The sequence below is a fragment of the Paramormyrops kingsleyae genome, chromosome 7, assembly GCF_048594095.1.
Source record: "Paramormyrops kingsleyae isolate MSU_618 chromosome 7, PKINGS_0.4, whole genome shotgun sequence".
Taxonomy (NCBI): domain Eukaryota; kingdom Metazoa; phylum Chordata; class Actinopteri; order Osteoglossiformes; family Mormyridae; genus Paramormyrops; species Paramormyrops kingsleyae.
This window is the reverse complement of record NC_132803.1, coordinates 17,545,246-17,571,071: the sequence shown is the minus strand read 5'-3', so window position 1 is coordinate 17,571,071 and position 25,826 is coordinate 17,545,246. Positions and strand designations below refer to the sequence as shown.

The 25,826-nt window shown below is 38.8% G+C and overlaps 2 protein-coding genes across 3 annotated transcripts in view; both read left to right on the top strand.

Moving 5' to 3' along the window:
* Positions 1-25,826, top strand: part of tbca (tubulin cofactor a) — a 221,537-nt gene that overhangs the window by 157,600 nt on the left and 38,111 nt on the right. The window lies entirely within an intron of this gene.
* Positions 4,238-8,888, top strand: crhbp (corticotropin releasing hormone binding protein). 2 transcript variants are annotated; one of them, XM_072714431.1, is made up of 7 exons: positions 4,238-4,622; positions 4,973-5,092; positions 5,795-5,952; positions 6,558-6,768; positions 7,336-7,484; positions 8,110-8,227; positions 8,552-8,888. In XM_072714431.1, the coding sequence occupies exons 1-7, from the start codon at positions 4,568-4,570 to the stop codon at positions 8,704-8,706; spliced, it is 966 nt and encodes a 321-aa protein (XP_072570532.1). In that variant the 5' UTR covers positions 4,238-4,567; the 3' UTR covers positions 8,707-8,888. The 2 variants fall into 2 exon arrangements, with proteins under 2 accessions (XP_072570532.1, XP_023678808.1); XM_023823040.2 differs by having other exon boundaries at positions 4,240-4,622; positions 4,999-5,092.

Here is a 25,826-nt window from a genome sequence, read left to right as displayed (position 1 = left end):
TTTATGAAGCTCTGATCTATAATGCACTATAGATAACTTTATAGTGCATTACAATGGTAGGTATAAGCATTAAGAAAGCTTTGTACTGCTTTAAAAAGGTATATGGAGTGTATTATAGATGGGAGCTTCATAAGGCTGTCATAATGCATCATAAACACAGCTATAATGTGTTATGCCTATAAATATCTATAGACATGTTTATAATGCTTTTTGAAGTCAAGTATTACCCATATTTCTTGTATGTATTTTGTTGCTTTCACTTATATTTATATTTATTTATATATATTATACTTACATTTTCACTGTATTAGACTCTGTGGTACACCTCACTCCTAAAATGTTGTGTAGGCAGGGACTGCAGTCCTCTGACATACTCATAGCCAAGTAGATCAGTTTTGGGTCACGTGACAATGCACTACAAGGGCTATTTCTGACTCCGAAGGGTGCCGTCTTTTTCAATGTTTTTAGTTACAGCTACAGATTTGGATTCAGATGTTGCCCTTGAAGTCTGTCCCTCACAGGTGGCAGCTACACTGGGCATCTGTAGTAAACTGAGACTCAGCTCGCTATCATTATTTACATTAATTTATTTGGGGGAGTCAGGACTGGTCTCTGCTCTGCCCTGTCCTGTCTGTCATTTCTCTGTTTGGCCAGCTAGTGTCACTGAGCATCCCATTCTGTCTTCCTGTAGTTGTTTCCTTAGGTTTAGAACCTTTCATTGGTCCTAGTACAGATGCAGCCACCTCAATATTCCCCTCCAAGCCGGCTGCCTGCCGGCTGCCTGCCAAAAGCCAGCCAAAGGGAGTAACCCCCCTCCTTCTGGGGGTGTGCCTAAATTCTCTTCTAAACCCACCCATTTATTCACTTGCAGGGTGTTACCATGAGATGGCGCTTTCTTTACAAAAACACATTTTAGTTGTGGTCACAAGTTTACATACACAAGTACCACAGGTATCAACCAGAATCATTTGGTAGCCATTAGCAAGCTTCTGGCATAATTCTGGCTGAATATCTTCCGCTGCTGTCTGGGCTGCTGCAGGACTAAATGGGCTAAGCGGACACCTCCGAACCAAGCTACTCCACAAGCCTCACCTTTTGACATTTTCTGTTCATGTGCCCTGGTTTCTTTTGTGAATATCTTGTCAATTATGTGTTCTTGTATCTGTTTGGATTCTTGCTTTGTACCTTTAGTTATCCTTGATTATATGACTCTTTTATTGTATTGTCTGTACCCATGTTTCTCGAATCCCCAAGTGTTTGAATACTTAGTGTCTTTTAATTGCCCTCACCTGTTCCTGTAGCTCATAATGCATACCTGTAGTTAGTAATGGCCCACACCTAACCCTCATCATATATCCATGTATTTAAATGTCTTTGCTGTCTTACTCAGTTGGTCATTGTGTTTGTTCCTGTGTATGTGTCCCTGCTTGTTCATGACTTTATATGTTCTTGTATGTACTTCTTTGTGTTTCATTCCTGCGTTTTTCATTGCCATGCGCCCCAAATGTGTTTGGTGTCGCTTTGTCCTTCATGTTTAGCTTAGCCCTTGTTAGTTCTTGTTCCACTCTACTGCCTTTGTTTGATCCCTTGTGGTCCCTTTTGTTTCAAGTCATTGACTTCAGTTTATGATAAAGTTCCCTTTGTGTCTGTAAGCCGCATTCAGGATTGTCTTTTCATCATGCCGTGTTATAAAAAGGGGGGTTACTCCAACGGACAAAGAGCATGAACACATGTGTACATGGTAACCTTGCAGCCTGAGTGAGGTACGAAGGGAGCAGCCCTTTCTAACTTAAGTTAAAGCTGTATTCTGTGTGTTCATTAAATGAACGAATCTGGGGGGAGCACTGCTTGTGAAAGCCCTTGGGGATGCAGTGGCATCACAAATAAACACTAAGCCTTGGCTTCGAGGGATCATTAGCAGAAGAGAGCATAACCTTATTTCAACATCTCAGTTCCATGGTAATGCTGCGCCAGTCAATGAAATGTGCAGCGATGCAGAAAGTCCAGCTCAACAATCTGGCTCAAAAGCCGCCTTTCTCCCCCCATGCTGGTTTTACATGTCAAAGAGAAAAAGGGCTGACGTCTTTCAAGCCAGAATGTTTGCCAAGCATCCTGAAGGGACAATGGAATTTTGGCAAATGCATCCCTCGGGTATCTTGCTGCAAACAGTGACGAAACCAGCAATGTTTTTTTTTCCATTAAGTAATAAAAGGGAGATTATGCGTGGAGGGACGAGCTATTTGGCACGACAGAAATGACCCTTGAATCATGCGAGTTTCTCCTGATGTCGAGTGACCCCATCTTCTGGTTCTGCACGCTCCACACGATGCCCTCAGCGGTTCCTCGAGTCCCTTTCAAACTGGATGCACAGCAGTGGTCTGAAACTCAAGGAAGCCACAACGCCAGAATGATGGCATGGTGGTTGAGGAAAAAGAAACCCAGCTCTCCATTTTTACACTTTCCAGATGTTTACTGGAATCGGGTGATTATATAGTAAGAGGGGAAAGAACATTATTGCGCCATCAAAAACAAAAACACAGTAAAATACTAACAGGATTACAATATCATCAGGAGCACTGGAATGCATTCTCCCAGTGGAATGTTCCCCATCGTGCACAACATAATCATCGGAGCTGTGATTTAACTGGTCTGGGGTGAAGTGCTTTGTCCATACAGTAAATGTTCTAATGTAGAATTTGACTTTTCCACTTGCATTCAGGGGCACAAACTGTTATATCCGTCCTCATCTCTAATGTATAAAAGTGAAGTCTTGAGTTGTTCTCAAGGTTCTTCATTAACAAGTATTTTATCTCTTTCATACCCTAAAGCCACCTTAAAATATTAAAACATGTTCCATCAGTCTGCTTTGTTCTTTCATATTTGTGTACTTTTTCACTGTCTGTATTTTCTTGTCTTACCTTGCACAAACCATTTTAAAATGTTCTTTATAACTTATTTAGCCACATCATATGTATAGTTCACTTAAGTATTTCATTACTGTTCATTGTTTTTCTTACGTGATGACTTGAACCTGGAATCTTACTTAGCTATATATTATGATCTTAGTCTGCATTATTCCGAATAAGGTTAGCGTCAATGTATTTTGAGCAATACTGAGCAAAATAAGAAATAACTTTACCAGCATATTATATGACCTATTTTAAATTAGTCATTTCTTTCCTCAACTTATCTTCAAGCACATAATGTAACAACTAAATGCATATTAAAACATAAAGATCCACTGTCCTTTACTGGATTCAGTGTTGTGAGATAATTTGGGTACACATATACACCCGGGATCTGTTGTAAGAGTAGATGCGTATTTTTACTGAAAAACAATAGAATGAAAAATGCGTTTGATAAAATATGGGGGAACATATCTGATGGCTGAAGTCTAAAAGATTGCTAAAAGATTGAGCAATAGTTTAATAGCAGGAATCTAATTCCCTAAAGCATTTTTTTTAAAGTAAGCGCGGCGATTGTTAGCATTGACGTTCCATCGTAACTCCAGAAAGCACTGCAGCATTTAGTCAGCTCTGCAAGATATCATACTGGACTGATGAAATTATTCGTAGCTTCTACAATAATCGTTTGCATAATTTCCATTGAAGACACAACATATTATTCAATTTTAATGGTAAACGGCAAATACATAATTTTGTTTAAATATAAAAATTTGAAATGACAATAGTTATAGGTGAAATTGTACCTTTCATTTTACTTGTCAACATGTGAATAAGAAAGAAACTTTAAGCGAATTAAATATTCGTAAAATCAGATAAAAAAGGCAATCCTTAACTAATGTATATGGTGCAAAAAAACGTCGCTCGGGCGATTGCTGTGTCGACCATGATTAGCCAAAAGAAAACACAATACCATTAACGGTTGTAGTCTGGAGCTTTCAAGGAATCGATTAACTTAAAAATAGAAAGCTTTAAAATCCAAACAATGGTCAAATTACTTTCTGAAATAACACTACATTTTCAAGAAAAAACACACAATTTGATCGCGATATTAATTATAAATTATGAATACTGTTTCACATAGTTTTATGCCATAGTTCGCTGTTTATATTACCTAGATACAGACATGTATCCAAGATCATGGGTTTTATCAGTGTATTCTTATAGTGTAATTCTTCTGCTTTAAAGAGTACTTTTCGAAACACTCCAAAATCGCCAATTGACCACTATAAATGATTATGCATGATCTCCGCGCCTTTGCTACGTACAGTCACTTCTAATCATTCCGAAGAAGACTTGAGTTGGGGAGGAAGCTAAGCAGCGCGGCTTAAGCCTGACGGCATCTGTCAGGTCGTAAAGTAGCCTCCGCCTGTCTGACAGTTTGTCGAACCGTAGTTTCTACCATGCTGTCGTCACAAGCACGCAATTTATAAAGGTTAGCCTATGGTAACTGTAGTGTTTATCGTTAGATCTTTACAAAGAACGCGTTTATTAACTGCAATCCGGATTGTATAAAAGGGGCGTTCTGCTTGCAGGATCCTTACTTTTCCTCCGTCCACTGCAATCATGAGAGGTGCAATGTCTGTGACTTTCAGAGTACACTTATGTTTTTTCCTGCTGAGCTTGTATGTTCTCAAGGGACAGAGTCGATACCTGGAGGTAAGACTGCTAAGGTGCTATTCCTTCTTTGTGTCGTATTTTTTTCCACCTACTAAACTTTATTTATATGTATGTTTATTGATATAATTGTTACTTCCATACATACGAATTTTAAATGTATATATGTTTATACACACATATACATACTCATATATGTATATGAATATATTTAAACAAACATAAAATACATATTTGTATGTAAGGAAGGCAGTAGACTGCGTTCTACTCCATTAAATTCGCCTTCCTTCGCTGTTGATTTCATGCTCAGATTGTGGGATTCGTTTATCGGCATGAAGGTGTCATTGATAATGTGGGCTGAATTATTAATTTTTAAACTAAATTACTTTCAGTGCTTGTTTACTATGTATACTCTCAGGAGCACGAGATTACTCCAGAACGAGTATTATCTCTACTGAACTCGGAACTCAAAAGGGAATTGTCTGACGAATTTGTTTACCGTCGACCTTTACGTAAGTAGGTCTAAGCAATATATATTGTGCAAGATGTTTTACGCTATATTCAAATATATTTTACTCGTCAGGTCTACGAGTGACTTTTTAAAGGACGCTCGATACAGGATGAGCGCAGATGGATGTACAGTTCTAATCATCATATACATACCGATACTTTCACAATTATACAAGGCAAGGAGAAGCTGCTGATATGGAGACTGTAGGCCAGTTGAATTACTTGCCCGCCTGGTCCACTCAAATTAACAGACCTGTAAGACTTGTTTCTGTTCATACTTTAATCTAATGAAAAGTATCAGGGATATTTGCTTCAGAGCGCATGCACGCTCATACAAGGACTCTTTAAAATAGTCGCTAGTTGGTGTGTTTTAAAGCAAGAGAATTTAAATAGTTTTTGCTCTATTTTGTAAGACATAGACTAAAAGCATTTGAATAATATATATTCAGCGACATCACTCTTAAAACACTTAATAACATCCACATTTTTAAACATGCTGTGCTTTTGCCATGAACACTCGAGCAAAACTTTCTTTAGGCTGACTTTGTCATATTTATGTAAAATGTATTATAATAATTAGCTTTTTGCTGTACAGTCAAACTACTAAGCAACCCCAAAAAGTAAAGTGTATCATTTTGCTTGGCCTGTTCATTGTGTTGCATGTACAATGTAATGTAACGAGTGTTCGCTGTTCCCTGTTTTAGGATGCCTGGACATGCTGGTCGTGGAGGGACAGTTCACTTTCATGGCCGACCGGCCGCAGCTCAGCTGCGCTGCCTTCTTCATCGGCGAGCCCAATGAGCTGATCAGCATCCAGTATGACGCCGCCAACATTGACTGTGCGGGTGGGGATTTCATAAAGGTAGCCGTGATATGGCCGCTTGCCCTTGCTTGCCGTGGTTTCTCTATCCGCTTTCCCCGAGACCTCCTACTATAGCTTGTTAATCCCAGACCTGCAGAAAGAAGCCTGAACACAGGGTAATCCTTTAGTGAACCTCCTGGACTCAGCACACTTTATCTGCATGCTTAGCAACTCAGCTAACAATTCAACAATACAAATAAAGTACATTTCTTTCTTTCTTTCTTTCTTTCTTTCTTTCTTTCTTTCGTAATCATTTTACTCATAATGTACTGTATATTTTGTCATGCTTTACTGCACAACAAATACCTTGTATATTTGTACCCAATAACGCACTAAGCATTGTGGAATTTTTGTCATGTTTTTTTATTGATACTTTTAGATTTTATGTTTAGTATATTTTTTTAATATTCTGTATAGTTTCAATTGTAATTTATATAATTTTATGTAGCACGGTCTGTGGACCTGCCAAAATAAGCATTTCACTGTGTGTTGTACAAGTATGACTGCACGTGACAAATAAAAAGAAATTGACTTTGACTTATAATGCAGCAAGTTCAGTAAGTTCACCCATCAGTTTATCCTCATCCAGTATATCCTCCATGCAGATATTTGACGGCTGGGTCCTTAAAGGAGAGAAGTTTCCCAGTTCCCAAGACCACCCTTACCCTCTCTATGAGCGCTACGTGGACTACTGCACAACTGGCTCCTCCCGGAGAGTGATCCGCTCCTCTCAGAACGTGGCCATGATCTTCTTCCGCATACACAGTGCTGGGAGCGGATTCACCATTACAGTGACCAAACTCATCAACCCCTTTCGTGAGTGTGCCTAGGGGATATCTGCGGTCAACATACGGAGTACACTGACCTTAAGTCAGTACACACGGAGTACACTGACCACAGGTGTAACAAAAGGCCCAAATGTAAACTTCTTTTTAGGAAACTGAAAGCCCTGTAAGCTTCTTCTTAATAATCTGTCACTTTTTTTCGCTAAAATATTTGAAGTCAAACAACTTTCCTTTACAGTCTAATTAATTTTTCTTTGTGTATCTATTTGACACTGTTTTATGTAAAGGTTTTTCTTTCGACCTTTCTTAGTTTGTAATAAGAGAACATTTAAAAAATGTTTCAAGTGAGTAACAATAATAATAACTATGGTGGTGACTTGCAATATTGTTGCATGGTGTCATGATAAAAATAAGCAGTTATAATACACTTAAGTTAATCTTTAAGTAAAAAAATGAGAGGACTTTCACAGAAGATACTTTGAGATATACATACCCTCCTAACTACAAAAGACAAAGCAATGTTTCTTTATTCCACAAATTCAGCATGCATGCCATGGTATTAAAATTAACATTTTCCTGTGTGCCTGCTTTCCCACAGCTTGCAATGTTATTTCCCAGACCCCAGAGGGCAGCTTCACAATGGTGATCCCCCAGCAACACAAGAACTGTAGCTTCTCCATCATATACCCTGTCGAGATCCAGATAGCTGAGCTCAGCCTGGGAAACCTAAATGATGTCTCTCTGAAGGTGAGAGCATTCATTGTTGTGCCTCGAATGCACTGAAGACGCAGCGTCATGTAGCAAGTTTCTTCCATAGAAAGAATCAAACCTATCAAATTATCCTGATGGCGAAACAGTAAATGTCCTCCATACAGCTGCACAGGAACCATCCTAAACATTTCCCATCCTAAACATTTCCCGTTTGGCATTTATGTCTTTTTCACTTTTTCACAAGTTAACAATAACCTTCAGTTCCATGTTGGCTACATTAAGGAATCCTCTTCCTCTTGCACTATTGCTTTTGTAGAATGTAATTGATCCATTTTGTGTAACCAGTTGTCCTATCACAGAATATAAATATGTTTTCAGTTGTTTTTCTTAAATTTAATATTTTACTCTTTTATTTTAAATGACTTTGGTAATGTTGAATCATTGTTAAAAAATAGTAAATAATTTGATGTTGCGTAGCCTTGTGCTTCTAAAGGAGTTCACAAGGGTGTAGGTTTGTTTTAAACACCAGTAGCGACCAAATTGGCGCCAAACCGCCTAAAAACACACGGTACTCCCACAATATTGGTAGACATGTCCCTACCATCCATACCCAAATCTACACCCTTGATTACTGCAGTGCCTTTTGGGTATGCCATTTCAGAGGTCTCCCTGGGGGTGTGCGGGAACTGGGGACTTTGTGGAGCTTCTCAGGGGCAACGGCATGGATACCTCCAAAATGGTTCCTGTGGCTGATCTCTGCTACTCCTTCAGTGGGCCTGGTGAGTATAATCTCTCACGAGCAGGTGCACAGCACTTATATGACGAAACCTCAACAGGTGTTCCTCTCCTTAACCTTTTGGCTCTCTCAGAAAGGCTTTTTAGTACAAAAGCTTTTTGTGAGATTGCTAATCCTTACAATTAAACCAATTCCCCGTTCCTCAATGTTTCTTCATTGTTGTCTTATTTTTTTTGGTACGTTAAGTTCCAGTCTGTGGGAGGAATGCTAGATAAATGGCTTTGATTTTCATATTGGAAAGAAAAAAACATTCTTACCATAGTTTAAAAATGGCTTTAAGGCTTCCCCTGTCTTCATTTTCATTTAGCTCAAATGAAGATTGGATGCGATAACACTGTGTTGAGAATGGTGTCCAGCGGGAAATTCGTCAACCGTGTCACTTTTCAGTATCGTCTTCTGCATCAACACGAACTTGAGAAGCTCAGAGGAAACAACCTGGAGGACTTCTGTGATATGGAATAATTTTTTTTTTGGTTTACCAAGGAGATTCTCTGAACACCAAATAAGAATGTGACTGAAGTGGGGATACAAAATTATGTTGAGAAACATATTTATTTATTGCTGTTACTTATTTCTTTGGCTTTCATTTTCTGCTATGTAAATTATCTGATGTAGGCTCAATAAAATATTATTTTGGTTCTGTCTGCATTATAACATTATTTGACATTTTATTATATGATATATAAGTATATAATGAAATCATCCAAAATATTTATTAAAAGAATTTGCATAAATGATATATTTCAAAATCCTTATATTGAATTTTCAATGGTCTGTTTCTTTAGTAAAGTGTAGTCTATAAAAATCACAATTCAAGAAACATACAAATTCCCATCAAAACAATCGCAGTATGTAAAACGTTAATTATGTTTATTTATTTGTACCAAACGTTTTTAATAAAACTGAATTGCATGACAATGCATTCTCCAAAGCTTATAATTCCATAAAGTGACTGCTCAGGATAAATAAAATAATTTAAATTATACCATATAACATGAAGATAAAGGCACTGTAAATGAATTAAATTTTATATTTAATGATGTTTTAACTTAAAGTCTTTCAGTAAATGCATTCAAATAATTAAATTTTTCACTGAAATAAAGGGTTTCAATGAAATTAAAGTTTGAAATGAATAATATTTAAATAATTAGGAATGATATAAAATAGAGTGCATCCTAAATTACATAAAAAGAAACAAAATATATTTACTCTATATTACAGAAAGCACAAAGAAATTTACTGGACATAGTAATGATTCAAAATACTTTGCTGTGTATTGCTTAACTGTGATGATAGTGGTACATTGAAAGATTTGCATTATCTCTGGCATAACTGAAAGCGATGATAAAGGAAAGAGAGGCACGTCAAGAAGTCACGCTGATGACAAATGTGAACCTTAACAAGCGGAATTAGCAGCTTTTGTGCAAAGGCAACATCCGCTCAGCGTGGGATTTAGCATGACTGATCTATTCACCATGTTTCATACATGCACTTCTATTAAATGGGAGGTGAAGCAGTGTTAATGTTTCTTGTGTGGCTGCGAGAGACCGAAATATCTCCTTCACATCATCATGCTATCTAATGCACTGAGAACTTCAGCCATACAAACTCAGTCCGGCGAGGGTCACATCCTGCTGTTGTAATAGTCAAGACATTTTTTTTTTTATATAAAATGTTAGCAGAGCCATTTTTAAGGCTGGATAACTGGTAAAATTCTTATAATAAGAAATTATACACACTATTGTTATCCTTAAACCAGAAGAAAAAAGATGTATGTAAACGTATGCATATGTATGTTGATCCAATAGTAGTCTGACAGCACACATATACAGCAGCTTCACATAAAATGTCCTTCTCCTTATATTGGTTTCCACATAAACTGCCAATAAAAATGAAAAACTGTCTGTAAAACTGTCAGCAAAAAATTCAAACCAAAGTGGGGTCTCTTTGTGTGTTTTTAATAGAAAAATTACATGCTGCAAGATGAAGAATGCCTAATTAAAGGTTGGATACATGATACACGTGGCAGAAACATCAGCTAGCGTTTCAGTAAAACGTGCCGATTGCCCACATTCCTGCTTTCTGCAGCGAGGCATCCCTTATTTAAATAGTAATTGCTGGCATGCTGAGCCACGCTGTTTCATTACAGAGAAAAGGCCTGGAACACCTGCACAGAGCTGATCATCTACATCAAGCACACCGTTAAGTGACTGGTTTGAAATGACAGTGTTTCCTGCCTTAATATTCATAGATTGCATGAACTCTACAGCTGGAAGCCACCTGTCACTCAGAAAGTTCTGCCTCATTTTATAGCATTGCAGACAAAAAAACAAATTTAAGGAACCATAATATAAAGGCATTTTCCATCAGCACTGAGTTGGTAATGTACCTAGAGTCTATCCCAAGGAGCAGAGATCAAAGGAACACCACAGGCTGCTTGGAAGTTATACCCTGATGGCTCGCCGGACCATGTCACACTCACGCAAGTAATAGAGAACATGTTTCCTGAATATTAAAAATGAAAGACGTCTAAGGGAATGATTATGACCTGCTGCAGCTATAATCTATGCATTTCTGGGCTCTGCACAAAGTCCTGCTTCAAAACCCCTGTTACTATATAGAATTCTCAGAACTTTGTTTTGCATTATTTCTATAAAAACCTTTCAAGCTCACCTCTCACACAGTGAAGAGATATTGGGTTTTTTTGCTGTAGATCTCTGTAGATCTCTTTTGATGTAGATCTCCCAAATAGAATTACCTCGCAGTCTCTGCTCCCTCTGGGCTTATTTGCACTTACCTCTTGGTAACTCTTGTTTAATTTAAATTTGAACCCTTTGAAACAATTTCCTGCCAATCTAATTATGCTGATGCAATTAAATGACAACCTTCTCTTACCCCTAATATTTTTCTAATTGTACTAAAGTACTGTCAAAAATAACGAGCTGCTTTTCAAAATCCACTGTGAGGATGACATCCAAGTAAGAAAGTCAGTGCCTTTTTAAATCGATCTTTGAGTAATTTCCTGAGCCTCTATAGACTTGCACATATTTCCCAAAATGTAACTCTGTTACAGCCTTGATAAGGAACATTTAGTGATGTGAGATGGTTTGCCAAGGTTTGAAGGGGTAGTAGTTGATTTTTAAATTTTAATTTAGCATTACAGACAGACTGTGGCTTAGTAAGTTTCACATTACACAGTTTAGTACACTGGTGTTGAAGAGGTGACATGTGCACCTTGATATGGTAAATAGCCAATGGTTAGATCTTTGATGGTCAATGTGATGCAGTCCAAGGGGACCTTGATACTCACAGGTAACAAGAACTAGAGAATGGAGAGGAGACAGAAATAACCACATTAAGAAGCCAAACCTGATGACGATTGAGTCATCATCATCATCATGAGTCATCATCATCATCATTTTTCCAGTGCTTTCCTGTAGATGGTTGCAGTGGCAGCATGCTGAGCAGGTTAGGTCGGGCCCAACATCTTAGTCCATGGCCATAGACTCAAGTTCATTCTGTGGGATCCCTTATTGATCCCAAACCAGTTTGGAAACATAATCCCTCCAGCTTGTCGTAGGTCTTCCCCAGAGCCTCTGCCCAGTGGGACATGCCTGGAACCGTTCCCTTGGAAGGCATCCAAGTGGCAAGATTACGTTAGCTAATAGATGTTAGCTGATTCATCACAATTTGAAGGAGCAATGAATCTATTTTGAGTTCCCACTAGAAGTTCTAATCCTCGTGGCGGGTCCTCAAAATTTTCTTACTTGACAATATCCTCAGACTCAGTTCTTCCATGCCCAAGGTTTCGTCTTTGCAGCTGCCTTTGCTGTAGCCTTTCTGGCCTGTTTGTACCTTCCAGCTCAGAAAATACCTTCTCAGAATACCCCCATTCAAGCATTGACCCAACGAACACTATCTTCAGCTTGACAGCGTTCCCCACCACAGGTTCTAGGGTTACTTTCATAACAGGTGCGGCTGGCTTCTGGCTAAAACTCTTTGGAGTCTCTGCAATGATTAAGTCTGTGAACATAGTGCAACTAGACTCAATGTTCCTGACCAGATAATATGACTATAAAGCTGATCATTGACCTTTGGCCTAGGGTGCTCTTATACTACGAACGTTTACAATGACAATAAAAAGTCTTGAAGTCTTGAAGTTTAGGAACATCCTTCTATGTGAACATGATGTTTATTATGAACAATCCATGACTTATTCTAAAGTTCAATAATAAATCATGGCTCCAGTTTTGACCTGGTAGTCCATTCTTCCCAATGATGCTGCTCCAGGTATCTCCATTGTTCCCCATGTAAGCGCTGAAATCTCCCAGTAGGTCCACATGTATGCGATACTTGAAATGTCATACAATTTCAAGTACCTTATCTATGTTGTCTTAGAAGGCTGGGTGCAGCATAATAGAATAGAATAGAATAGAATACCTTTATTGTCATCCCAAAGGAAGCAAGTACAATGAAATTTTGATCTTTGCTTATTGTATCTTGCTCTACTATGAGACACACACAGACATGTATAGTCTAGTGAAGTTTCAGGTCAGAACACAAGGTCAGCCTGTTTTCACACACACTTTAGAAAATTTCACTGATAACACATAATTCCTGTGTCTGATTGTGGGTCAACTTAGAGCTAATGCATATCCCTGCATGAAATACCTGGTTGTTCGGTTGACTTTTTTCTGTAAAAAATGTAAATGGGTCTACAAAGTCTATAAAGCAAAAGAATATAAAATATACATGGGTTATTAAACAGAACAACTTCATCAGAGTGGATTTCCTGCAATTATATAAATCATGCAAATTTATGTGACAGGAAACCCGTTACATTAATTATATTAATCTTTACTTTCAAGTAACATGTCATTGAATGTTTGTAGTTACTGCAGATTCAACATGCTGTGATTCGGCATCCTGACAGAAATCTGTCGCACATCAGCAGGGGACAATCAGCACCACCTCTCAGTAACCATAGTTTCTGCACATAACAGCAGTGTCAACATGGCATAGTTGGTAACTGATAATTGCTGCGACCAGGGGATGGAGCAGCTTCACTTCACTTCACTTCACTTCAGTAAAACCTGCAGAATAGCTGCCAGATCCCAGCAGCCAGTGCTCCTGGCCATAGTGAGTGATGGAGGCCGACCAGCAAACTGAGGTCAATGCCACTGTTGATAGCCCCTATGCTGACCTTTTCCAGCAGATATTACACATGGGGTGGTTTACCAATGAGCAATGGCAGGATGACCACCTCATATACTGTGAGGAAGAGCTCCATGTAGTTAATGGGGGAGCAGACTTTCCCTGGCCACCTCCCCAGGAGCGATTTCCTGGTCTGGAGAGGCGAACAGAAGGACCTATTGGTAGTGTTGTGGAGCTAGGTGGATGTGGTCATGGGGTTGGGCCACTACCATCCTATGACTGGGGACCTAGGAGGTCACAACACAAAGGAGTGAATCTGGAACTTCTCCTATTAGCGAGGAACAAACATTGCTAGCAAAGACTTCTGCTGGTGAATCCATGTGTGCCAGTGGACAACTCCCCATCTGTCACCTCTTTCTCATTGAGGATCCCTTTAAGTGAGTCAGACCTGACGTGAGTCAAAATAAAAGTGTTGGCACAATAAAGAAAAAAAAAAAAAAAAAAAAAAAAAAAAAAAAGTGAGTCAGCCTGATCTTGGTGGTGCTCCTTCCACATTCTGCACTTGGCCATGGCTACATCCTTGTCACTATGGACTATGCTACCAAGTATCCTGGGGCTGTGCAACACCAGGAGGCTATTTTGAAGAATGTGTTCTGAGAGCAGTTCTAACTGTTCAGCCATATGGATATTCAAAAATCATCCACGCAGACCAGGGCATAGTGTTTGTTTCCCGGTTCATTGTCACCCACCCCCCCCCACACCTTGGTCTGCTGCCTTCAGAGAGATGGCCTCATCAAACAAATAATGTTGCCCTACATCCTCTTCATGGTTTGTGAAATTTGCAAAGCCTTCACATTATTTAACCCTATTCTTAGGGTGGCAACCCTGGGACCAGTTTCATGTGCTGCAAGGAAGCCCTACTACTCAACTATGGGACGTATCCAGGATTTGATCGAGAAGATCATTACAATCATCAGGAAACACATAGAGCAAGCTCAGCAAGACAAACAACAGGTCTTTAACTGACCTGCCCAACCCCGGCGATCCAATTCTCATCCAAAACATCTCCTGCAAGTTTCAGCTTCTTTGCAGGGGCCTTGCATGACAATGGAAAAGGTGAGTCCTGTAAACTATTAGGCCTGACATGTTGTCTGGCACTCTCCTGAGCAAGGTCACCACATCAACTGGCAAAAACAATAGACCGAGAGGCAGCCCCACCTGTCCCGAAGTCCATGATCCAGCCTCATTGTGATGGTTCACTCGGCAGGTGGCACTCAGCAGTTCTTCAAGGACTTCTGCTGACTGAAGAAGGCTGCCCAATAGGGTGGGGTGAAAAAATAAAAATTTCCAATAGCAATTTCCAATAGTGCGGAAAAGTTGTCACTGGATCTCGTTATTAAATGTGCAAAATATCTTTGAAATATGTTAATATTTTCAGGTTCCGCAACGCGATCGAAGTTTTCACCTGTCACATCAATGGGCAATATACACTATCCATTACCTATACTCGTTGGTGTTGTGTTTATTATTACTATTGTTGCTATGTCCCCAACTTCTTCTCTGAAGTAGCCCGACTGTGTCTGAGGCCGAACTTCCAGAGAAAAAGGCTGATACTCTTCACTCCAGACATTGAGCTACCCAGCCAATTGTACACAGATTCCTTGGGGCTCAGCTTGGCAGCTATCCTCACCCAGGACTTGGGGGGCAAGAAATGCCCAGAGCTATATGGCTCCTGTCACCTCAACCCAGAGAACGATGGTATACTGCTGTGAAGTAAGAAGTTCTGGCTGTCCAATAGCCTACCCTTGAGTTGAGGTATTACCTCCCAGGGCAGCCCTTCCTAAAGCCCATTTGAGGAAGAGGGTAGGGAGAGAAGGAAAGAGTAAGCAAACCATGCAAGTGCTCGCTCTGCATGTGAATACCTGAAGGAACTGCCACCTCCAGACTTACTCCCATTTCTGTTTATTTTTCCCCTGTTCTCCCTTTATAAAACCTCCCCTGCAAGGAGACTGTCCATCTCTCTGTCTCCTGAGCCTCTTTATCCATGACAGCGCACAATATCTATTCAAAGATTAAAACAGAACCTCAAACAGCAGACAGGTTTCAGTCTCTTCACATGTGGCATTTTTATGTAGCTGAGATATAAAGTAAAGTTTTATGAAAAATAAGAAATTGGAGCACGATACAAATGCTGTTATAAGTACTATTGTGCTTCCATCCCCATAGCTGCTGCTAATGACAGTCTGAGCATGCCCAGACATGTTCAACCACCACAAGCTTGTTAAGAGGCCAACCAAGAAAAATCATATGATGTGCAATTGTTGATGATTGGTCAGCTGGACTGTCAGCTTGTTTAAGAGCTGTTCCTGCCAAGTGCTTCCTCTCCTATCCCTAGGTTTCTGTACAGCTGCCAAAGGAGACGGGACTCTTCAGAGGTGCCTCAGCTTCATGCTCTACATATCAATGCTAGAAAAATCCCCACAAACACTTAGAGTCAAAGTCACACAATATCATCAGTTTCTGTGCCCCAAGAGGGATCGCTAGTGTGGTTCACTGCTCGGTGTCTCTGATGGAAGGAAAGTGGGGCTTGGAATCCGCATGTTCTTGCCAACACCCCATGGTGACACAGCCCTGGAGACCTGTGCGTCAGGGATCCAGAAATAACCGCTAAATGGGTACACTTACCTCCGGTGGATGTGTCACCACTTGACTATATTAGTTTCCATTATCCATACATCATAACAAAGCACCACATTAATAATTTGGAAACCTTTCACTAAAAACAGGTGTCAGTCTTGGTTACAGTAAAAAATAATCAAGTCTTGCAGTTCATGTGCAGTATCCATTATGCAGTTGTCCAAGCGTCACTTGAACATGTTTTTTTTCCAGATATTTAAATGTTATCACAGTGCTATCAGCGATATAACACTTTTAAAAACTTTCTTAAAATAGCTAGAATCTGAGTTTGAATATCCTACTTAAAAAATATTTTTATGCATGAATATTGATAAAATATCACACCGGTTTGTCTCAAAGTTTCCATCGGTTATTACGGAATTAGCTTAATTGTCGACCATAATTCAGACTACTGCTGCAGTTACCATTAGGACACGTTAGCAAGTCTATAATAATAATGCTGTTCACTAGGCGATGTCCCGTATTTACGCAGAGTTTTATTACATACATCGTGAAAAGAGAACTATCCATTTGTTTTTATGTGATGCGAACTGGAGACTTGTTTTTCAACCGGAAGTATACAAAGAAGTAAAACAGAAGCCTTTTAAAATCTTTTTGATAGCATCTAGGAACTAGATGGCGAACATAAACTCAGGGACGGTGAAGGGCAATTGTACACGTTTTTAATAGAAATATAATTTATATCTAAACACTTTACCTATAAATGTACGTGTTTCCTTTTCATGGGAAAACGGGATGGGATACTGCACAACAGAACTAAGAAAAAATATCATTGCCCTTTGAATGCCGATAAATAAGTTATGGTGAGAAATAAACGCGTAAATGCAGAGGAAGAAAAATCTTAACTTTCAAGTTCCTACTGCGGTTCTTCCATTCCTGTAGGATGGGGCCAGATATATTATGACTGTACATCAGGAGGTAGGACAGGTGAACATAATTATCCACGATCATCTGACAAGTTATCTGACGCTCCCTCCCGAAGCGATGCGCCCCCGGATCTTTGCAATCTGACAGTCTGGTCTGATGATATTTATATACATTTTTGCTGCCAAAAATTAAAGCTCAATTTTTGAAATGGAAGAATATAAACTGTAGCAATTCTCTGAAACTCTGAATGACTTTACCACGGACAGCTATACACATGATAATTGAATTACTTCAGAAAAATACAAATTAGAACGTGGTGCCTTTATTATAATTGTACAAGTAGCCTAGCAGATACAACGAAATTCAGTCTTTGCGTATTTTATCTGGCTTCTGAGATACACATTATTAGGGCGTTTTCATTTTGTTTTACATCAAATTGTTTCTGGAGCAATACATTTCAAATAAACCATTTTAATATTTATTGCCTTTTAAGCCACTGGACATACGAAAACAAATTAAACAAACAAACAAAAAAATCATTCCATCCATCTTCTTCTAAATGCTAACCTGGTCAAGGTTATAGGGTGGGGAGCTGTGGGGGGGGGTTCTTATCCCAGGCACAACAGGACACAAGGCTGGGGGACACACTGGACATTGTGCCAATAGAACAAAAATATTTGGCTGTAGAATCGAATCACTATAAACTGCTTACCAGTATAAGAATTGACAAGTTTAAAAGCTACCCCAGAGATTTTTACTGTCCAAGCTAATTTCTTGATTTCCATATGTCTGCCAAACTGTAGGCTACATAATCTGATAATCTGTAATATCGAGATGGAGAAATGCAATTATATGTAACAAGATTTTTCTGATTTGCTAATAGTTACTTTCCAAAGCTCTGCTCAGGAGCATCCCAGCCAATCCTTGTAGCTGTTAAATTTGACCACCAGCTCACTTCATTCAGTAATGTAATTAGTTAATTAACTTCATGAGATATTGATTAGCCAAACAAAATTTCCTAGGGGTCAACGTCAGCAAACATATGTGTATGTTGTATGTAATTGCAATTTACTGGGGTGATTTGAGGAAAGGTTTTGAAACGTTCAAGCTTTGAATCTGACAGTCATAAAAATCACAGTTTTACACAAATGTAAACATTTAATTTCTAACCACTTATGCTGGTCGGGGTGATGGGGGGGCTTGGATTCTACCCAAGTACATCCTGAATGGGTTGCCAGTCCATGCATGGGGGGTGTTTGGATTTTACCCAAGTACACCCTAAATGGGTTGCCAGTCCATTGCAGGACACACAAACACATACACACACTCATACATTATGGGAAATATAATAATTGCAATTAGCATAACTGCATGGCTTTGAATACAATTGGACTGAATTCACAGAGACAAAAATAATACAGATTCTCCATTAACAGAGTGAGATTTGAACCCCAAACCATTGAGGACCGAAGCAGCAGTGCTAGCTGCTGTGAAGCTGTCTCACACCTTTGCATCCACTTTAGTAGGTATACAGTACCTGTTTGCAAATGGAAACACAGTGCATCTCCAAACAGTGACTTACAGTATATGGCTGCAACTGAATACATACAGCATGCAGACAAGGTGAAGAAGTTAAATTACTGCATGGCTTAGTATTAAACTGGCTAAGGTACCTGATCTATGTGATTTTGAACATGGTAGAATTGTCGTTGTCAGGAGAGTGGCTCTATTCATGCACTACAGTGTGTAGTATTCGCAGAGGATGGTTGAATGAACAATAATATACAGCACTGTGCAAAAATCTCAGGCAGTTAAAGGAAATGTTTAAAGCTACTGGTCTTTGTGTATATTTGCTCAGAACAAAAAACACAATTTGTCATTAGAACATATGCAGATTAAGAGTAACACAAAAAAACTGAAGGGAATTTGTTCTATTCTCCAAAAAGTTACTGATATCTTGTTGGATGGCTAGATGAACACTGCTTTAGGTCTCAAACCTCTCCTCAGGGACACCGCAGCCATTCCATGTATTTGTTACATTTCACCAATGGCTTACATAATTTATTAATTTAATTAGTTTTAAAGAGTTAGTGGGGTATTGATTAGCTATATGAGGTGTACTAGTGGTCTAGGCAAAAATGCATGGGTGTATTGGATGGTTTCTGCAAATAGTGGGGTGACTTTAGGAGAGGCTTTGAAATGGTTAAGCTAGCATGCGTTTATAGACATAATATTGTCGTTTCACATGGACATGAAGATCATTTCAGCATCATTTCCTTTGACTGTTTAAGACTTTTGCACTATACTGCATAGTGACAATTCCACAGAAGAAAACACTTTGTTAATGAGTGAGGTCAAAGCAGAATGACCAGACTTGTTAAAGCTAAGAGGAGGATAATGCCTCTATACAACAATGGTGAATGGCAGAATGATTTCTATAAATGCACAGATACATACTCTATATATTCAGTTACATAAAACTTAAGTCCATTTCAGTTATACCTCAATATGAGATATAGGTGCTGCATATAAACTTGTGTGATCTACTCTTGAATGTTCTGAGTGTTTCTTTGTAAAGGAGTTAGTTGAAGCTGTATTGTTTTCACTTAAACAAATGCAATTACTTTTGCTAGTTTTTTATATTTTACAAAAAAGTAGTTTAATTACTTATTCCAAATAGTGGTTTGATGAAAATAATTGTCCATAAAAGTGTGACACGGTAGCCTTAGAATGTGTGTTTATCAAATTAAATTATTAAATGTACAGGATTAATTTTAGATTGTCTAGTTAATAGTTATTAAATTATAGAATATTATGGACTGATAGCATACAAAAGTGAATCATTAAAACTGGACTATAGGGACCCTATGTAAAGTCAGAACCTGGCCCTCCACTAAAAGGCTGAACGCCCCCCCCCCGCCCCCCAGCGCTCTCCAGCTGTCACTGTGCCTGACAACTGAGAAGAGCCAGAAAATGGGGCTCAACCCCCTGACCTCTTCTGCAGCATCTGCTAATCACATGGTTAATTAAAAATGAAAAGCCACCCCAGTCCAATCCTCTCAAAACCCACTCTATTAAAACTATGTATTTTTCTCTATCCGCGTAATATTTGTTATCTACTTTTCTAAAGAAGGTAAAGCATACCTCTGATACTAGAATATCCAGTGATGCTGCTTTTGTGCTCCTTCCTTTGTGGTATAATGTCTGTTCTAGAACTTTCTGCTTTGTAGCACATCTTGCATCCTGCACCAATCTGTTATCAGTGAATGGTCACTTGCTCCTTTATATATCCACGCCCCAAATCCCCCTTCTCACTCTTTATCTCTGGTTCTTGCTGACATACAACTCACAAACCAGTGTGTTTGTGTGTGTGTGTACGTGAGTGCGGGGGGGCAGAACCAGTCACCGGTGAGATTTTATTGCTTCTACGGAAGGTACCCAATTCCACTTCTCTCAGAGCAACTTCGGCGATGGTGAAAAGTGTTCTGAATTGCACACTTGATCACTGCCACGAAATGGGAAAGCTGGCTCTGTGACACATGGATGTTGGGTAGTTTAGAAGAAAGATTCTCCACTTTCTGATTTCTTCAAATTTAACCAGTGTGTGGGCTTTTTATTTAAATTCCTTGTGTAATGTCTGTATCTATTCCAGTTAGAATAAATGACAAATATTGACTTAGAGCTTTGTCTAAAAAGTCAGAAATTCAGTATAGTCAGCTGTGTGTAATTTCTTTTTTAAAAAGTCGCAAATTAAAATTTTATTCAAATTTTAAATGTTATTCATATGTGCTCTTGAGAACATAAGATGGATTTAGTATGGTACCAAAAACTCAGTTTGGATAGGAAAGCACAAAAGTTTGGGTTGTGTAATGACCATGAGAATCCCAGTGTGATTCCCTGTCAGAGTTACTGATCCAGGCCAAACCAGCTAATTCCAGCATAATGCTTTACAAACTCTCTTGGCTATGGTATCCAATCTAATCACTTCACAGGTTTGAGAATGCTGCCATCCTTCAAGGTAATCCCTCGTGTGACTGATTCCGGGCTGGTCTGGAAAATTGAGGGTCACGTGTTGTTTGTAAGAGGGGGCCATGACGATCTTCCATCTGTCCACGGTGGAACCCTCAGAGGTGTGAAAATTTAACGGCACTTGACGTCACCATATTTGGAAGCGAAGCGTCTTTCCACTCAGAGCTTTAAGAAAGCAGTTCATCCTGCAATAAATTGTTTTTAGGGCCCTGTCTCCTATAAGGTTCTGCACCATGCTTTCAAGGAGAAGGCAGAATGAAATGTTCCCAAATGCTTCCTTTTGATGTTAGAGAAAACTTCAGCTGGGGATATTTTGGCATTACTATATTATATTAAATTAATGGCATGTCCAGCCCAAGAGGTTATGATGGCATGAACCTGCCTGGTATTTTAGCACTTTTGGTCAAATTTCTGTTACAGGCTTTCATCATAAAGAAATAAACCATGTACAGGATGATGCAATTAGACACATTATATTATGAAAATGTTTGTTCCCAGATGGTGCATAATATTTTATTCTCTCATACATGTGCGCACACAAAGGCAAAGACATTTCCAAATTTCTCAAAAAAAAAATCTGCTTTTTAAAAAAAATTCGTTTGTTACTTGGAGAGGCAGCTTAGCCTTCTGTTACAATAATAACTGTAATAACTCTAGCTAATATTAAGCAGATTACCAGTCACTGGAGGTCAGTGTCCCTGCCAAGATATTGCTTCTGATTAATGGTAAAGACACAGGGAAGGTATGACGCACAGAATGACTAAGAACAAAAAGTCACACTGTAGATAAGAACCACTTTCTTACGGCAGAAGTACTTTTTGAATGTTTCACAGTGATGGTGTTTTAAAGAGTTTGCAGAAGGTAGGGTTGTAATACGGTATAAAAGAACATTTAAAAGACGTTTTTGTGGGGGATATTGATGACTCCTTAATTCCTCCACCTCTTTGGCCTGCTCCAGCATCCATCTTCTTCGTGTGCCTCTAGATAAGAGGAGGCGATGGGGTGTTACTTGTAGTACACACTTAGCCATTCCCCCCCCCCCCCACCCCCCCGCCCGGCACTGCCTGTGGTTATTTCCTTTCTTGATCGCCAGCGGATCACATACACAAAACACATGCAGCTCTAGCCAAACCCCAGTTCCTGCTCCAATTTCACTCCACAAAGACCACAATAATTGGATGGAGCTCTCCAAGATGATACAGTATCTAATCTGTCTCTAAGATATCCCCCTTATCTTACATCTTGCCCATTGTTTTTGTAGCTTTTCTAAAAGCTTTAAAAAGATAGCAGTGACAGTTATATTTGTTTCCCACATTAGTCCAAAAAGATTTTCACGATTTTTTTGTGCGTAACACACAAACAGCACAATGCTATAATTCAGAGGTATAAAACATAAAAGGTGCATCAATCTTTTCCCAGTAAAATCCAGATCCATATCAAAATAGAATCGTCTTTCAGCATTGATTAAAGGAAGACAAAAGCCAAGGGTACAATAACATTGTAAGCAAGAAAAGTTTTAAATAGAAATATGACACAAATGATCACAGCTATTATCAAATGATGTAAAATACAATATCGTTATTGAGTAATATTTGCTGTTCATATTCCATAGGGTAGTGATTGATAACTTTTTGTTACCACTTGGGGCTATTTTTAGATCAGAAACTTCAGGAACCATGGACTCAGCAAACCTATTCTTGCGGAGTCCCCCTACCAAGACAGCTGATGATCTTTTCACTTCCTCCACAACGCAGATAATTCAGGAGCTCTAGAAAGCTGCCCATTCAGCTTATAGCTAGAACTGGACCTGGTAGTACATTTATTACTGTGTTCTAATTCACATTCCATTTTCTGTCAGGATGCAGCCAATGACATCAATGACTGCATCATCACAAGACCAAACCTTAGAAGCTAGAACTATGCTTGTACACTCTGCCAGGTGTGCAGGCTTCTGAAGAGAACAGCAAATTACAGTCAGATGTGATTTGTGTTAAGCAGAAATAATGGGAATTGTCACGTGAGTCATCTAGGCAACCTGCTTACATAATGCAAACAAAATGAAGTTTCATGGACAATGAGAAGTAGAGAGCAGTTTCCTTATTGGTCCTTATCAGTTTCTTTGTTGGTCATTGAAGCCATAATTTAACTGAACAGAATTTTGAAAAAAAGTTTAACTAATAGCAATGTTATTCTCTAAATACCTACTCAGCTTAATAAATATATAAACCTCAGCCCCAAATCACTGTAATGTGTTTATATTAAATAAGCTGTAGTCTCCATGATCCTCAACATCTAACATACAATTGGAGCTTTTTGTTCCCATTGAAAGAATTTAGACAATTTGTTAATCCTAAACGTAAAAAAAACATATCCAGTTATATTAAAGAATTTTTTACCACTCAGTAATAAGATTGTACCAAGATATCCGAATAATATCTAATTTGAAAATATAGCATTGCATAACACATTGCATGCATGAATGAAGGGCTTGTCATACATATATCCAGCTAAGATGACATCAAGGGCACACTAAGGGGAGGTAAAAAAAAATAAAACATGTTTAGTATGATTAGAATATGCCTGTAGAGAGCGCCTACTGCTCTGGGCTTAGTTTTCCATCTGTCACTTTCTGTTTGTATATCTGTAGACCTTACAAAATGACGTCAGAGCAGATATGTCAAGTTAATTCAATGACATTTTTAAGGAGCCATCCAAACAGTGTAAATCTTTATTATTTTGAAAATTTTCCTATTTGACGTCTTTGTCATTGTGATATTATATGATTCCAAATCTGTTAAACTTTGAGGTAATTGCATAAAATGAATGACATTGTCGCACATTGGGGCAGCGTGATTTTCAATTGTTGGTCAGGATAAGCAGTTACTGAAAATCAGATCAGTCTGTATACAATTTTAACTATTGTAAAAGAAGTAATGCCATTTTATGGGAAAACCATTATCACATGACCATATAACTTCTAAAGCAAATAAATGTAGGTTCACCCAATTTATCAGGTGTTTTTGTGTCATTATAATTTGGCAAATCATTTCTAACAAAAACACAAGAGCAAGTTGAGGGAGGCATAAAAAAGAATTTCCCCACGGGGACAATAAAGGATCAATTATTATTATTATTATTAGTAGTAGTATTATTAAATGACAATGTTTTTTATGCTTCTTTGATACAATTTTTCTAACAAGGAGCCAGTGATTATTCAAATGCTGGAACCTGTGAGTAGAGTAAGCAATTCTGGTTTGACTGGGTTTGTCTTATAACAGTGTTCCTCAATCCGGTCCTTGAGGACCCACAGACTGTCCACGTTTTAGTAAAAATGTGGACTGTCTGACAGGGAGCTGGGAGAGAGCACAAATGCTGACCGTCTGTGGGTTCACGAGGTCTGAGTTGGGAAACATTGTCTTATAATTTCACCGTAGCAAGAACAGCACACGCCTATGACACATGGAGCAAACCAGCAGTTTCAGTAGTTAAGGTTTTCAAAACAATTTAACATTATGTAATTTTTTAGTTTTCTAAAACTAGACTTACCTGCCATGTTTTTGCTTTACTTAGTTTATGTTAATCAGCTGTAAATTACTAAAAAGTTCGATTTTTATTACTTCAAAATGAAAAGTATAGCCTTGTTATGGTGAATGGCAAACATTCATAAATTATTTTAAATGACATACATCCAAACCAGAGACGTCTCTAGCTATTCAAAAGATCAGGGGCTAAGTCAAGTTTACCTGGGGCTTGACCTTTTTTTTTTTTTGAAGGAAGATTGGCATCAGGGCTAAAATACTCGGTGCTTGGCTTAACATACTCAGGACTATAGCCTCAAGTGATCAGATGCTCGGCTTAACATACTCAGGACTATAGCCCCGAGTGATCGGATGCTCGGCTTAACATACTCAGGACTATACCCCAAGTGATCGGATGCTCGGCTTAACATACTGAAGACTATAGCCCCAAGCGATTGGATGCTCGGCTTAACATACTCAGGACTATACCCCAAGTGATCGGATGCTCGGCTTAACATACTCAAGACTATAGCCCCAAGCGATCGGATACTCGGCTTAACATACTCAGGACTATAGCCCCAAGTGATCGGATGCTCGGCTTAACATACTCAGGACTATACCCCAAGTGATCGGATGCTCGGCTTAACATACTCAGGACTATAGCCCCGAGTGATCGGATGCTCGGCTTAACATACTCAGAACTATAGCCCCGAGCGATTGGATGCTCGGCTTAACATACTCAGAACTATAGCCCAGAGTGATCGGATGCTCGGCTTAACATACTCAGAACTATAGCCCCGAGTGATCGGATGCTCGGCTTAACATACTCAGGACTATAGCCCCGAGCGATTGGATGCTCTGCTTAACATACTCTATAGCCCAACTATAGCCCAGAGGGATGGGACCTAACGATGCCCATGATCCAAATTAAGGACTTGTAATCTGATAGCTGAACTTCAATTAAATAAATAGCCTCATTAAATATATTTTAGGGCTGTCGATAGATTAAAAAAACAAATTAATCGCACATTTTGCAATTAATTAATTTCTTAAGACTAAAGCTTGTTATAGTGCATATTTAAATGTAAAATCAGTCACCAAATTAATGTAGAATAATCACAAAGGATGTATATTTCAGATATTTTAATATACTGTAGTAGGTCATGAATGACAACAATACAGAAAAGGGTCTTTTTCAATCATTTGTATGGTTTATATGGCTGCACCATAATGCATGGTGCGATGACGTTGTTATTTACATTAATTGTGGTAATTGTGTTAAATTATTTTAAAGTGTTAAAATTAATCACAAGGATG

Excerpts from the sequence above, each read along its gene's own strand:
- crhbp (XM_023823040.2), top strand. The coding sequence starts at position 4,530 with ATGAGAGGTGCAATGTCTGTGACTTTCAGAGTACACTTATGTTTTTTC. Across the intron at positions 4,623-4,998 it reads GACAGAGTCGATACCTGGAG|GAGCACGAGATTACTCCAGA; the intron begins GTAAGACTGCTA and ends GTATACTCTCAG. Across the intron at positions 8,228-8,551 it reads CTACTCCTTCAGTGGGCCTG|CTCAAATGAAGATTGGATGC; the intron begins GTGAGTATAATC and ends ATTTTCATTTAG.